The following is a 13,532-nucleotide window of genomic DNA, read 5'->3' as shown; positions in this document are numbered from 1 at the left end:
ATTGATGAATCTTGTCTAAAGGCAAGTGCAGACAGGCAAACAGATCTGTATCTGCTGTGATCCATTTAGCTTGACACACATGTGCACAGGAACTATTTCCCCTCGATTCTTTCAGGACTGATGAAAAGTAGATGCAGGCAAAGTCATGAACTGCATCATCGGGAAAGAATCACGGAATCTAATGCTGCAAGTTAATTAATGCTTCCCGCCTCTTGAAATAGACTGACCCGGCTGCTTAGACATTCAGTCAATAAACAATTGTTGTACACAGATCATCCATTAGAGGGTGATGGCAAGAATTTTTTTAAGCAAATCTAAAATGGCGATGGGTGACCTAATCCCACAGCCGTAATGGGAGAACCGAAGCATCATTTTTCATAGTATCTCATTTAGAAAAAGTTCCGCGCCATCTGCCCGGGGACAAAATGGAAGCTGGGTGGAGCAGATGGGATTGTGCAGGCTGCTAACATCTCATTCCGGGGCCGTGATGGGACCGTCCCGGGACGAGGCAGAGAGGTCACCGTGGTCACCTCCGGAAACCTGGATAGTGGCCCCCAGAGTCGCTAGCTACCTCGCGGCACACCTGTGCCAGGTACGGCTGGGGACATTTTATATGCACACTGGCTTATTTAATCATCCTACCGATGTAGGGAATTGACACATGGCTAACACTCTTGTTCTGCAGGCAAGAAAACAAAGGCTTGGAAGGATGGGAGCGTTCGGGCCACACAGGACTAGGATGCTAACTCACAAGTCTGTAGCCAGAAGCCTCTGCGCCAGCAGGAGCAGCGGGCGATTCTCAACACACCACCAAGGAGGATGGGGCAGACGTCTGCATAGGAGGAAGAGGGGCCAGGTTTCCATGGAGAAGGACAATGGCTTGACTCCCTTGGATAGTGGGGGAGCAGGAATTGGAAAGGTCCCCTGAGCGTCGGGGGTGTGGCTTGGGAACCAGGGCAGCCGTGGGGATGGGGTGCTCGCAGCTTCTCCTTGTTCATAAGAGAAATGAAAAACAGACTTTCCTGGGGTTGCCTCTGGCTTGGGCATGGCTCAAGACGGCTGGGGTGGGCGCAAAAGCCAGGTGTGTGTCCCTTTTCCTGACAGCTCTGAAGCCTGCCCCGGGCTCTGGGGTCCCCCAAAGAGGCCTCGTGGGCGCTCCCTGCCTCTCCCCTTCCCGCCCCGCCTCTGAAAGCTGCCCAGCTCTCCCTGTCGCCGCAATCATCACAGCCCTCGTGGGCTTCCCGCTCCCGTTTATGGTTGTCAAATTGATTTCACCACCGCGATACCTATGGTTCCCAATGAAACTTAATTAAAAATACCATTTAATCACAAAGTAACAAAGGCAAACTGGATAAGCGGCATGAGCACTTCAGCGCGTTTTAATCCGCGCTGCTCTGTTCCCTCTCGATCTGTTTGGATGAAAATTGCCTTTTCAAATAAGAATCCCCCCGTCTTCCACGCGCTTGCCTCTGACAGATCTCCAAAATAAACAGTATTTAGCGTGGCATGAGTCCAAATGTATGCAGTTTGCCCAGTGGTAAAATCAGCCTTAACTAGAACAGGGAAAAATGTTGCATTCGAAAATCCTTCCCTCGAAACACAACAACCCCCCGAACGTGGGGTTTGCATTCAGGAGAACCTGTGCAACCTCACTCTGGCCTCCCACCCCTCAGCTACTGACGGATTTAGCAGCTTATTACTAAACTTGTATCACAGGCAATGCCACGACCCTGACTTTTCCTGCCTACCTCTGGGCTGGAGGCCGTGGGGGACTGGGTCACTGCAGCTTGCTGGGTTCTACTTACCGGGGGGCCCCGGTGCTGGCAAGGCCACCTCCCCTCTTGTGATCTCCTGGGATATGTTTTTGGATGGTGTCACCTGCTCTCTGAGACCCTCTGGGCCAAGCAGGGCGATCACCTAGAATTGCAAGGATGTCATCCTATCAAGCTACCCACCCTCAGCATTCCTCAGGAACTTGAAATAAAGCCCAACGCAGGTTCCTCTGAAGCCGCACCCCTGACCCTATTTTCCTCTTATTTCTTCAGTTGCCACAGTCACTGACCCTTCTTCCTCCACAGGCCCCTGACCAGCACTTTCCCAAGTCCGACCCTTCCGACCAGCTCTTTCCTCTCCTCCTCTAAGACACGCCTTCCACCAAGCCACACCCTCCGCCAAACCACGCCCACCCACCAAACCACGCCCCTCTGCTAAGCCACGCCCCATCGGTCCCCATCCCCGCTCTCTTCCCCTCACTCCTTAGCGCTCCTTCCTGGCATTCCTGCTAGTCACACGCTGGTGTGTGGTCTGTCTCCCTGCAACAGGGTGAGCTCTCTTGCTCTGGTCACTACGCCCACCGGTGGCAGTGGGGCCAGCACAGAAGCAGGGACCGGTGCATGGATGCCCAATGCTCTCCACGTCGCTGGGGTGGGTCACAGGTGTGTGGGCAGAAAGGTCACGTGGCATCTCAGTGCAAAGCCACGGGCCTACGTGGCCCCTGGGGCATGGACCCCACACTCAGGGGGGAGGCTGGTGCTGGGCCCGAAACTCCCCGGAGAAGCACTATCCCTTGGCTGGCAGGGCCTGAGCTGATTGTCAGACAGCAGCCCCTGCTAGCTGTCTCGCGCCCCCTCTCTTCCCACCTTGGAGAGCAAGCACAGGCCTCAGCCGCGCCCAGCTCCAGCTCGCTGGAAGCTCCGCCGCCGCATCTGCTCATCTGCTCCAGAGAGCAGCTTCTCAGAGCTGGTCCTGCCCACCTGGAGGACTTGGAGAGTCTCCTATGGCGGGACCCCGGGCCACGGAAGCAGGTCCACCCACCGCGGGAAAGGAGAACACAGCAGAACCTCAGTTGGCTTCCCATTCCATCCTTTTAATATTTTTATTAATTAGGAATGTTTTATGTTGCACGTGACGCATTCACAAGCGGTCCATGAATATGACCCAACAGCGACACCCCAACTGGGGTCAAGACGAAAGATTTTATTTCTACGACGGGGTACAGGTAGGCAGTCTGCAGCGCGCTGACAGAAGGGGGGAGGTCAGGGTCACAGCACGTGGGAGCAGGGAGCAGCGGCGGGGGTGTGGGGGGTCACGTGTTCATGCCCTATGAGGAGACGCGACTCATCTCACGGCCCCGCTGGCGCGAGCCGGGGCTGCCGCAGGCTCTGACTTCCAAAGAACACACACGAGAACACAGGAAATCTCCCCGTTTTTAAAATTTGGCACCTAATGATATGTAACAAAACAGAAATCGGGGGCAGGATAAACCCAGTTACGCCAGCCCGGACCCGCCCTCCTGGGGCCGCTCGGGCCACACCTCGTGGCTGACCCGGCCTGGTCCACGCTGGGCTCCCCGCGAGATCGCACTTCCTGAGGAAACCGAGGCTCAGGAACACGGCATGAACAGACAGACCGGGCATGAGACTAGAGAAGGGGGTGCCCCCAGGGTGAGCCCACCCAGAGAGATGACCAGTCGGTCCGTGTCACCATGGCTAGGCCTGGGGCTTGGGGACTCCATTTCAGCTTCACCCTATGCTGCTGCGCTGGTGCTGTGAGAGGCCGGTGACACAAGTGGGGAAACTGAGGCACAGTGACGGGCCAAAGGCCACAACACTAGTGGGAGCTGGGTGCAGGCATCCCTTAGCCACACACACTTCCCTCTCGCTGGTCTCCGACATTCCAGTGCCCTCGGGGTGGCAACCCGGCCTCAGTTCCATCTGCCATGACGCGGGCCCTGGCGGAGCTGAGGCGCCAAGCCAGGCTTCTCTGTGAAAAGCCATTTCTTTGTCCCCTGGGCATGGCGGCCGCAAAGGCCTCTCCTGCTCTTAAAGGGTTTCTGGATACCACCCACTGGCTTCCTGCAGGGAGGACGACATGCATACCTGCGCCGCCCACGCAGCTGGGGAAGGCGGAGGGCGCAAGCTTAGCCTGACTGAATCACGACGAAAACTGCACTGACATCGAAGAAGCTGCATTTGGCTGGCAGCCGCCGTGCCGGACAGCACAGCCTCTGAGGAGTGTGGCGAGGGAGGGGAAATTGGGGTGAGCATGTCTAAGTTCTGTTGCCCGCCAAGACTCAGAGTCTCGGGAGGCTTGGGAAGGAGGAAGCCAGGGGAGGCGGGGGCACGGGCCAAGTTCAGCACCTCCCCCCTGTGTCTCGGGGCCGATGGGCTCCCCCCGAAACTCCGAGAGAGGAATAGCTTGGGGGGCAGGGTCTTGTTTCATGCCAGTCCACGGATGACGCTGCATCATTTCAAAGCATGTTAACTTTCATGGGCTTGCTCCCTAGTTGCTCTTGATGGGGACCGGGGTTCTACTATCTCAAAGCTACGTCTACCCATTGTCCTTGCCCATGAGAAAGGGGGTGAGAAGCCCCAAACATGTTTCTCTCTGCATCTAAAATGTGCTTTCTTCCTGGGGTTTGGCCTCCAGAAGCAGAACTTTGAGCTCAGAAATGATATCTGTGAGGTCAAATGGCAAAGGCATCGAAGGATCTTCCTTCTCCCAGTATGGCCGACATTCTGGCTTCTGGTCCAGGGGTAAAGTTCGGGCAATTCTGGACTGGCACCTGGAAGAGGAAGAAGAGGCAATCAATTCACAGGCGGGGCTTCCTGGATGACCCCAGTCTACCGGCAGCTTGGAGCGACAGCAAGTGCTCCCCAGACAGTCCTCTCTGGTGGTGGGGTGGCCCGCAGGGAAGAGGCCGGGAGGCAGAAAGCAGAGTCGGTAGAAAGGAAGAACTTTCTTTATGGACTGGAGCTTTTTGCTCTTTGCTTTTTCAGTTCCCAGCTCTGTCTTATCTCCGGTGGCTTCATGGAAGTCAATCGCAGGGAGATTCGGTGTCTCTCAAACGACGAGCTACTTTTTTTTTCACGGTCTCAACTGTTATTTAAAGTGTGTGATTAAGCCATTATCAGATTTAAATGTTTGAGGGACTGCAATGTATAACTAGATTACTGGGAGAGATTAAATTGAATTGGCTGCCTTAAAACATCTGAGAATAGATTGAACCATATTACAAACCAGGATGGGCTTTGGAGGTCCTGGAGATTTGCAAGGGTCGCAGCTTGCTGTGCTTTGGAAAAGGCTCTCCAAGGAGGGCCCAGTCGATAAGGATATATGCAAATAGAGGTTAATAATCATTTCCACTGATGAAGAGGTGGGGAAAACTTCCACAAAATTAAATTAAGAGGCTAGCAAGAGTTACTCCCTAAGGAAAACACTTAAATCACGGTTTTTATTAAATGGATTATTCATCGATAGTAGGAAAATTAATTATAATAGGCAGCTAGAGATTGCCTGGTAGGAAGAAGTTGGGGCACCCTCATCCCACCTTTAAAATTGGCCTGAGAGAGCTCAGTGGCTTTAGCCTTACTTGTCTGAAAAAGAAAAAAGAGGACCAGAGAGTGGAAACATGATGGCAATAAGGAACGAATTATTTCTCTGCTCTCCTGGGAGCACAGGACAGTGAAAAACCTGTGCACCCCCCCAAATTACTTCAGAGGGACGTAAATCCTTCCCTGCCCCCACTTTCCTGCATTACTCTCTAAATCAGTCATCACCTTCCTGGTGGCGCCATGGGTTAAAGCGAACCACATAGTGCCTGGCACACTAGGAAGCTGTCCCCAGCCACTGTGGCCTGAGTTCGATCCCCGGCCAGGGAGTGACCCACAGGGCGCAGCAGACTTCTCCTGTCTCCCCGCTGCTTCCCTCAGCAGTGGATCTCAGTAGATCCCTACTCTGTCTCTGGTGAGTTCTCTCACAGACCCTGCACCTCTGGCCTACACCCCAGTTCTTGCACGCATTAATCAATTAATCTTTAAAAAAAAAAAAGTGGTCACCCCCACTATTTGTGTGCTGTGAACCACATGGGGCTCACGGCAAAGAGCCTGAAAAACTGGAAGCTCGCATCTCCGTGTCTAAGCCTGGTGGCGCAGAAGTTTCCTCACTAAAAGACATCTTCTTCTCTGGGGAATTATTAATGGTGAGGGGATCCCCACGGGAAAACATCCTTCAACTTTACACCTACTTCCTCGTGCGGTTAATTGCCAGACCGGCGTGCTAGGCGTTCAATCCACCGTACATTACACATAACATCCCAATATATCTTCAGCTCTCCGCATCAGGCCCTGATAATAGCGTCTGTTAACATGCACTAAGTACTGTTATGTAGCACATCACTTCATAAATAATAAGATTAGCTGACCTCAGGGCCCCAAGAAGAGGAATGTGTTTAAATGTTCTCATTATTTATTTAAAACAAGAATTAAAGCAACAGAAGCTGCTTGTGACAATCCTCTTAGCATAAATATTAAACTGTTTGCACTGATAAGCCCCACGCAGCACTAAGAACAGAGGGTGTGTTCTGCAGACTACTTAATAATAGGTGTTTGCGACATGGCTGCTTGGCACTGTGCTTCTGAGGGTGGATCTCCAGTCCGGGGACAGTCTCTAAATCACATGAAAGGGATGGGGGAATTAATATTCAGGGGGAGCCGCGCCTAATTACAGAGGAATGCTGCACAGATTTTTAAAACTGTGCTTTCTCTTGCTCTCGGAACCAGAGAGCAAGCTCAATTCGCTAGGTAGGCAAACTTATTACAAATTGAGCATTTCGGTCCCACTGCGGATAAATTATCTATGCACATATTACTCTGGCTGGCAGATTAAAGAGCTGTGATAAGTGTGGATCCACCTCGAATATCATGAGGTTCGTAAAAAGTCAATAGAGATGCTTTTTCACTTGTCAAGTGGGCTTTGCCCTCTCATTTTGGGAAAGTATTAAAAATATGAAAACCTGCTGTGAGGTTTGCTTCGCTATTTCGCACCAGCTGCCCGAGCCCACTGGCTCTCTGTCGGGTAGAGTTATTCTATGATGTTGCATTTCTGGGCAAAGGACGGCTGGCTGGGGGCAGCCTGCTCCCAGGAGGCTCCCCCCAACACCCATCTTAGACCTGCGTCTATCCAGTTCCTCTCTCGGGGCTGGGCCAGGACCCTCCACTGGGCTTCTTCAGGGAAGTCAACTCAGACGCTTCAGGGGCTTTCACAGTCTTCCATTAATGCCCCGGGCTCCTGGCCAGTTTCCAAATGGCCGCCGCTGGGCCCTGTAGAGAGCTCACTACTGGAGGAGGTGTGTTTACCTTTGAACAGGACAGTCACCCCCAGTTCCAATTACACTGTTTGCTTCAGCATCTTGCCAGACTGTGGAGAGGAAAGAGGAAGGATGACATGCCCCTTGGAGGCCTAGCTGGCTTTGGGTTTGGGTGTCTCTTGCTCCGATCACCCTTTCTGCCCTCTCTGGTCTCGATTTCCTAGATGGGGAGGTCGGAAGCTTGAAGCAGCGAGTTCCGGGTGTGTCTCTGCTATGTTGATGGCACTTGGTGCCTCAGGCCGGCTGCTGAACTTCGCCTGTCAAGCGGGCGAGATGCTGGAGCTGGGGTTGGGCCCGCGTGTGCTCAGGACAGGAGTGCGGCTGCCGAGAGCCCCACGGGGCACACAGTGAGAGCGCACCCTGGCTTCCTCACAGCAGCCTCAGCCCTGCTTTTGCGTGTGTATGGGTGATACCCTGCCAAGGCGCTCGGGCCCCCGTGAGCGCCCCTCACCCTGACTGAGTGGGTGGCTGTCACCAGCTCCTCTGGGGAAGCTCTGCTGACACCCACAGGCGCCCTTTCCGGCTTGACTCTAGCGTGGCCGTGGCCGCATCCCACCCGCAGGTACATTCCAGGCTCAGGCCTTTCGCTAGAAAGGAGAGCAGTGACCGGAGAAGATGTCTAGCTTCAGAAAGACCCAGCAGTGGTTCCTGAAGACCTAGGATTAGTGAACGGGCTGCTGGACTTTCTAAGTCACGATTGTGTCGTGAGATTTGTCGTTTGTGGGAAGTGGAGCTGAATGTCTCTTGGCCCGTGGAGACGCTCTCGCATAATAAGGCGGGCCGAGGTGGCATGCGTGTTTTGGGAATAGGGATCGCAGTGGGTACTGGTAGGGATCGCAGTGGGTACTGGTTGCCTGTCTACACCCCTCCCACCAAGAGGTCTCTGCTTTTTTCCCGGGGGGGAGTCCTTCTTTGGCCCTGGACTCAACACCCCCACCCCACCTCCGGCCAGCAGGCAGGGCTGCCACTGGTTGAGCCCAGTCAGCGCATCTGGTTCCCAGATGCCTCCCACAGGTTCAGGCACAGGGAGACACAGGCCTGGGGGGGCGGGCGCGAGTGTGCAGAGTCACTGGCACTGGTTGGGGGCAGAAGGCCAGGCCTTCCTTCCTCCTGGCCTGTGAGCCACGGGGTTGCATCTCCTGGAGCTGCCGGTCATTCTGCAGCCACATAGCACCTGCTGGTGCTGGGCGGTCATGTCCGAGGCACGGGCCAAAGCCTCCCCAAGATCTTTTCAGCCTCAGGAGCCATCATTTTTGGGATTTGAGCCTGTCACCTGTTGTCACTAGTAACCCAGAGGCCCAGCTGGGCAGGCCGGCTGAGCCCTCCACCTTTCTTCCCTTCCTGCCTGACGACATCTATGGCCGTGACCCTGCTGGCCGAGTGGACGCTGATGCTGCTGCCCACAGTGTGTGCAGAGGCCAGGGCACAGGAAAGCAGGAAAACACCGGGTTTCTTGGTCTCGGTTCAAATAATTCTGTTTGGGGCAAGCTTCTATCCAGAAAACGAGGATGTGGTAATGTCATTGATATTAAATAACGGGACAATAAGTTAGCTTTACGATCTGTCTAAGGGAAGTTTTGCAGAAGTTCCCCGAACTCGGAGCTCTCGAGAAGAGCAAGTCATCTCAGTCCTCCAGCCAGAGCCATTTCCCCTCAGCTGGGAACTCCATCCTCCCGTCCTGCGTCCTCCCGTCCTGCGTCCTCGGGTCCTGTCCCAGGGCTGGGCTGCCTGGGTTAGCAAAGGCATTTGATTCTACTCAGAAAAGCCTGCCAGCTCATGAAGCATTGAACAGAGAACAAAGGGAAATGACAGATACGGCACCTTCCTCCCTCCCAAATTCACCACACTCGATCCAAAAGATTCCAGGAGTTACTCGCGAAACACTTGCTATTTAAGAATGGTTCTCCCAGAGTGACTAATGACACAGTAGAAAGCAAATGGAAGGTGTCCCACTGGCCGGCCTGTTAGCAGGTCGTCCAGACACCCTGGGCCCCCCCACAGGTGTAACACACGTGGGGTGCTCCCTCAGGGCCATCCTGACATCTGATGGCCAGGGCTGCAGCCACATTAGTGAACACCGGTCGCCATGCTGAAATTAACCACTTTAGCTAAAGTGTGTGTTAATTATGGGTATGCACGCAGTCAATAAAAGGTTAATGCAAAAGTCAAAGGATAAATTTCTTCCCTTATTGCATCACTTCACAGACTAAATGACTAACATTATACTTCGTGTTTTTAATCAATAGGTTTTACAGTAATGTGCTGGCCATTGATTTTAAGAAAACACACACGGTCATCCTCCTTGTCCCTAAATTTTGCACCAAATGAAGGACAGGTAAGGCTTCCATTCTTCTTGCTGGCATGAGGAGGAAAGGTTTTCAGAGAATGGTTTCTGCTCAAGTGTCATCGGGATAAGCAAGCCTCAAAATGAAGGCCAAGGAACTGGAATGCCAGTTCCACTAAGTGTGGGCCACGGAGGAGACAGGGCCAGTGAACCAAGAGTGACTCTTTACTTTGAAAGAGTCCAACTCTTGCTTAAGTGGCTCCATGTTGTACATTGTTCAAATGTCCCAAAGACACGGAAGGCACAGCGGTGTTGGAGCATTTTCATGATGAGCTGAGAGAGAGCCATGAGCCCGGAGTCTGATTCCCATTTCAAAGGAGGGCTGGTGGCTGTGCTTCCCGGGGTGAGCCCAGAGCTAGGTGGGTGAGGAAAGGCCTGGCCAGGCCCCGGGCACCTGCCTGCTGCACTTTCTGCCGCATTCCACCTTTTCCATGCATTTCCTGTTGGCCTAAAATGGAAACACAGGCCACCATGTCCCTGCCTGACTCAGCTGTTCTTTCCAGATTTAGGTATTCGGGAGATTCCAAACCATTTTAGGGAAAAAGAAGGAGCAGAACCTTTTCCCCCAAATTTTTAGACAGACTATTACTAAGAGAAACATGTATTAAACTTGCTTTTCATTTTCATGACAATGAGGCTCTTGCAGCTTGTATCTGTAGTTTTCTAAGGGCATCCATTAATTATATTTATTTCCTGGGGTGACCTTGAGAAAAATCTTTCAATGTTAGTTTCCTAGACTGTTGCATGAAGTTAATTCATCTCTGCTTCGCTAAATTATGTGAGATAAAAATCAAATGAGGGGTATAAAATTCCTTTAAAATCTGCCAAGCAGCACACCAATACATAATTATCCCTCAATATCTGTTACTTAGATGTAAGATACAGTTCCTTTTTTTTTATTGCATAATATTTTTCATTCTTTCTTTTTTAAGATTTATTTGTGTGAGAGAGATTCACCAGAGACAGAGTGGGGAACAGAAGAGGCAGATCTACTGAAATCCACTGCTGAGGGGAGCCATAGGCGGGTCAGGAGAGGTCTGCTGCGCCCTGTGGGTCACCTCCCTGGCTGGGGATCAAACTCATGCTGCAGTGGCTGTGGACAGCTTCACAGTGCTGCACTTTAAACCATTGCACCACCAGGGAGGGCCCTGTATAATATTTTTCAAGGGGGTAACATTAGTTTATAGCACTATGATTTAGAGGTATAGGATCATGTTTTCAAATGCATGTCTCCATACCATACCCACCACCAAGGCACCCCAAGTCCCCACCACAGTCCCTGAGCCACCCCCTTGCTCCCCACCTTTCTCTTCCTGCTGTGGTAGCCTCAACACTATAGTCAGGTTTCTAGGGTTTGTTTGGTTTAGTCTCGCCTGTTTCTTTGTATTGTTTCTTTATATTCCACATATGAGCAAAACCATCTGGCGTTTGTCTTTCTCCTTCTGACTTGTTTCACTTAGCACCATTCCCTCCAGCTCCACCCAGGTTGTCTCGAACGACACGATTTCATCTTTAAAATACAGAAGACCAGGCAGCATTGGACCAGTGGGGTTTGTCATGTTTTTAAATAAAAATGAAAGAGATCGCATTTGCAAAGACTAGAGCAATTTAAACTAACAACGCTGCTAGAAAATACCCCATGTAATGGGCTCTTCTTCAAGTCGGAATTCTGTCTAGAATTTTAATTTGCAAGGTGTTTATAATCGTTCTAGCTAATGTTTAGCAGGGAGCTGTGTTAGCATTTCAGCTATATCAGCAGGCAGCCTCAATGTAAGCCAGGATAGTGACTTACGAGCTGCCTCACTGGAGGAGAAAAAGAAGCACATTTGACCTGCTGAACGCAACTGCCAGGGCCAGAGTGGAAAGGTGGGAAAGAACAATTTCAGAGGCAAAGGTCCTCTCCAGGGCCGAATGTTCTGCAGGAGCTGGAATGTTCTTTTGGTGTAGAAGAACAGGGGTGCAGGTCAGAGATGCAGGGCGTGAGAGGATTCACCAGAGACAGAACAGGCAGATCTACTGAAATCTACTGCTGAGGGGAGCAGCAGGGAGACGGGAGAGGTCTGCTGTGCCGTGTGGGTCACTCCCTGGCGGGGGCTGGAGCTCATGCTGCAGGGGCTGGTGATAGCTTGACAATGCTGAGACTTAACCCTGCACCACCAGGGAGGCTCTTTGCTTCTTCTTTTGTTCTTTGGGAGCTACTTAGGAGTTTCACCTGGCAGGCCCATTTGTGATATTTTGAGACTCTCCATTCTGCTTCCTACAGGGGAATGGAACCTACAGCTAGCCTAGTCTATATTCCCGCCAACCCTGTAAGAGGGCACCTATTCTCCACATCCTGCCAGCACTTGTTTTTTTTCTGGTCTTTTGACTTGGGCCATTCGCACAATGTGTAGGTGGAGTCAAGCAGTACCTCTTGTCACAGGGGTACAGCAGTGTCTCGTTGCAACTTTGATTTGCATTTCCCTGATAAGTGACGACGAGCATTTTTTCATGCGCCTGTTGACCATCGATATATCTTCTCTGGACAAGTGTCTATTTAGTTCTTCTGCCTGTTTTCTGATTGGGTTGTTTATTTTTTCTTTTTCATTGAGTTGTAAGAGTTCTTTGTAGATCTTGGATATCAGTCCCTTGTCAGATGCATGGTGAGTGAATATTTTCTCCCATTCAGTAGGGTGTCTTTTTGTTTTGTTTTGTTTTGATAACAGTTTCTTTTGCTGTTCAGAAGATTTTTTTTTTAGTTCAATGTAGTCCCAGTACTTTATATTCTCTTTTGTTTTCCTTGCTGCTAGAGATGAATCCACAAAGATCTCTCCAAAGCCTATGTCGGGTAGTGTTTTGCCTATGTTTTCGTCTATGTATTTTATAGTTTCAGGTCTCACATCTAAGTCTTTTATCATGTTGAGTTGATGTTTGTGTCTGGTGTGAGATAGAGGTCTAGTTTTATTCTTTTGCATGTGGCAGTCCAGTTTTCCCAGCACCATTTATTGAAGAGGTTTTTGCTCTAGAGTATGTGCTTAGCTCCTTTGTCATAGATTATCTGTTCATGTAGGTGTGGGTTTATTTCTGGACTCTCAATTTTCTAAGGAACTATAGTATTTATTTATGCATACAATCAGTAGGAGGGTGGGTGGGGAGAAGATTCACCAGAGACAGAGTGGGGAGCAGAACAGACAGATCTACTGAAATCCACTGCTGAGGGGAGCAGTGGGAAGACAGGAGAGGTCTGCTGTGCCCTGTGGGTCACTCCCTGGCCGGAGACTGAACTCGTGCTGCAGGGGAGGGGCTGTGGAGAGCTTAATAGTGCTGAGACTTAATGCCTGTGCCACCAGGGAGGCTCTGGGCTCTTGATTTTGTTCCAGCAGTCTGTGAGTCTGTGTGTTTATTTTTATTCCAGTACCCTATTGCTTTGATTACAAAGTGATGAAGGAGCACAGAGTATGTTGGGGGGGGGTGGAGGTGGGGGTGCCCTGCTCTGTGGTGCTGAGTGTGATGCAGGATCAACACCTGAAGAGGAGATGCTCTATTTCTAAAACACAAGTACTGCTGTCAACCAGTATTAATTTAAAAAAGAAAATAACTTTACAAAGTGGGAAAACAAATACCCAACTATCCCCATCATTTTAAACACTGGATTAAAACCAGCAAGTCATGGAGGTAAGTGATTCATCTAGAAATCAACGCGCCACTCGGCACAAATCACGTTGTTTTCTAGACCCTAGAAAGCCCACAGGGGGTGGACACACTACTGGACGTCGACGCTGTGCTCACACTGGCAAGAGAAAGGCACTGCCGCGCCCCGCCGAGTCTGCGGGAAGCTCGCACCTCTCCACCCTCGCCCGGCACGCGGAAGGTTATCTGTGTGTAAATGATGCTTCTCAGAGCTCGCAATTCTGCCCTCCTCGCCAACATAACCGACATCATTTCTTGGAAAGCTAGTAACTACCTGCTGTAATGACCACGAATAACCTTTTGAGTTCCATCAAGTCTCTAAGAAGCACCCCACTCCCGCAATGGGGGCTCCCCTCCTGGCCTCTGAGCCAC

At 51.3% G+C, this 13,532-nt stretch overlaps 1 protein-coding gene across 1 annotated transcript in view; it reads right to left on the bottom strand.

The window, feature by feature from the left end:
* Window positions 1–2,853: 2,853 nt before the first annotated feature.
* The window catches only part of FTO (fat mass and obesity associated), a 345,767-nt gene continuing 335,088 nt past the window's right edge, over window positions 2,854–13,532 (bottom strand). Inside the window, exon 9 of the mRNA XM_012733198.1 lies at window positions 2,854–4,564. Coding sequence (XP_012588652.1) covers window positions 4,393–4,564 — 172 coding nt within the window. The 3' untranslated portion in view covers window positions 2,854–4,392. The remainder of the gene's footprint in view (window positions 4,565–13,532) is intronic.

The sequence above is a fragment of the Condylura cristata genome, unplaced genomic scaffold (genome assembly GCF_000260355.1).
Source record: "Condylura cristata isolate star-nosed mole 26May11 unplaced genomic scaffold, ConCri1.0 scaffold00039, whole genome shotgun sequence".
Lineage (NCBI taxonomy): Eukaryota > Metazoa > Chordata > Mammalia > Eulipotyphla > Talpidae > Condylura > Condylura cristata.
Note: the sequence above shows the minus strand (reverse complement) of the source record. Positions and strands in the feature narration are given on the sequence as shown.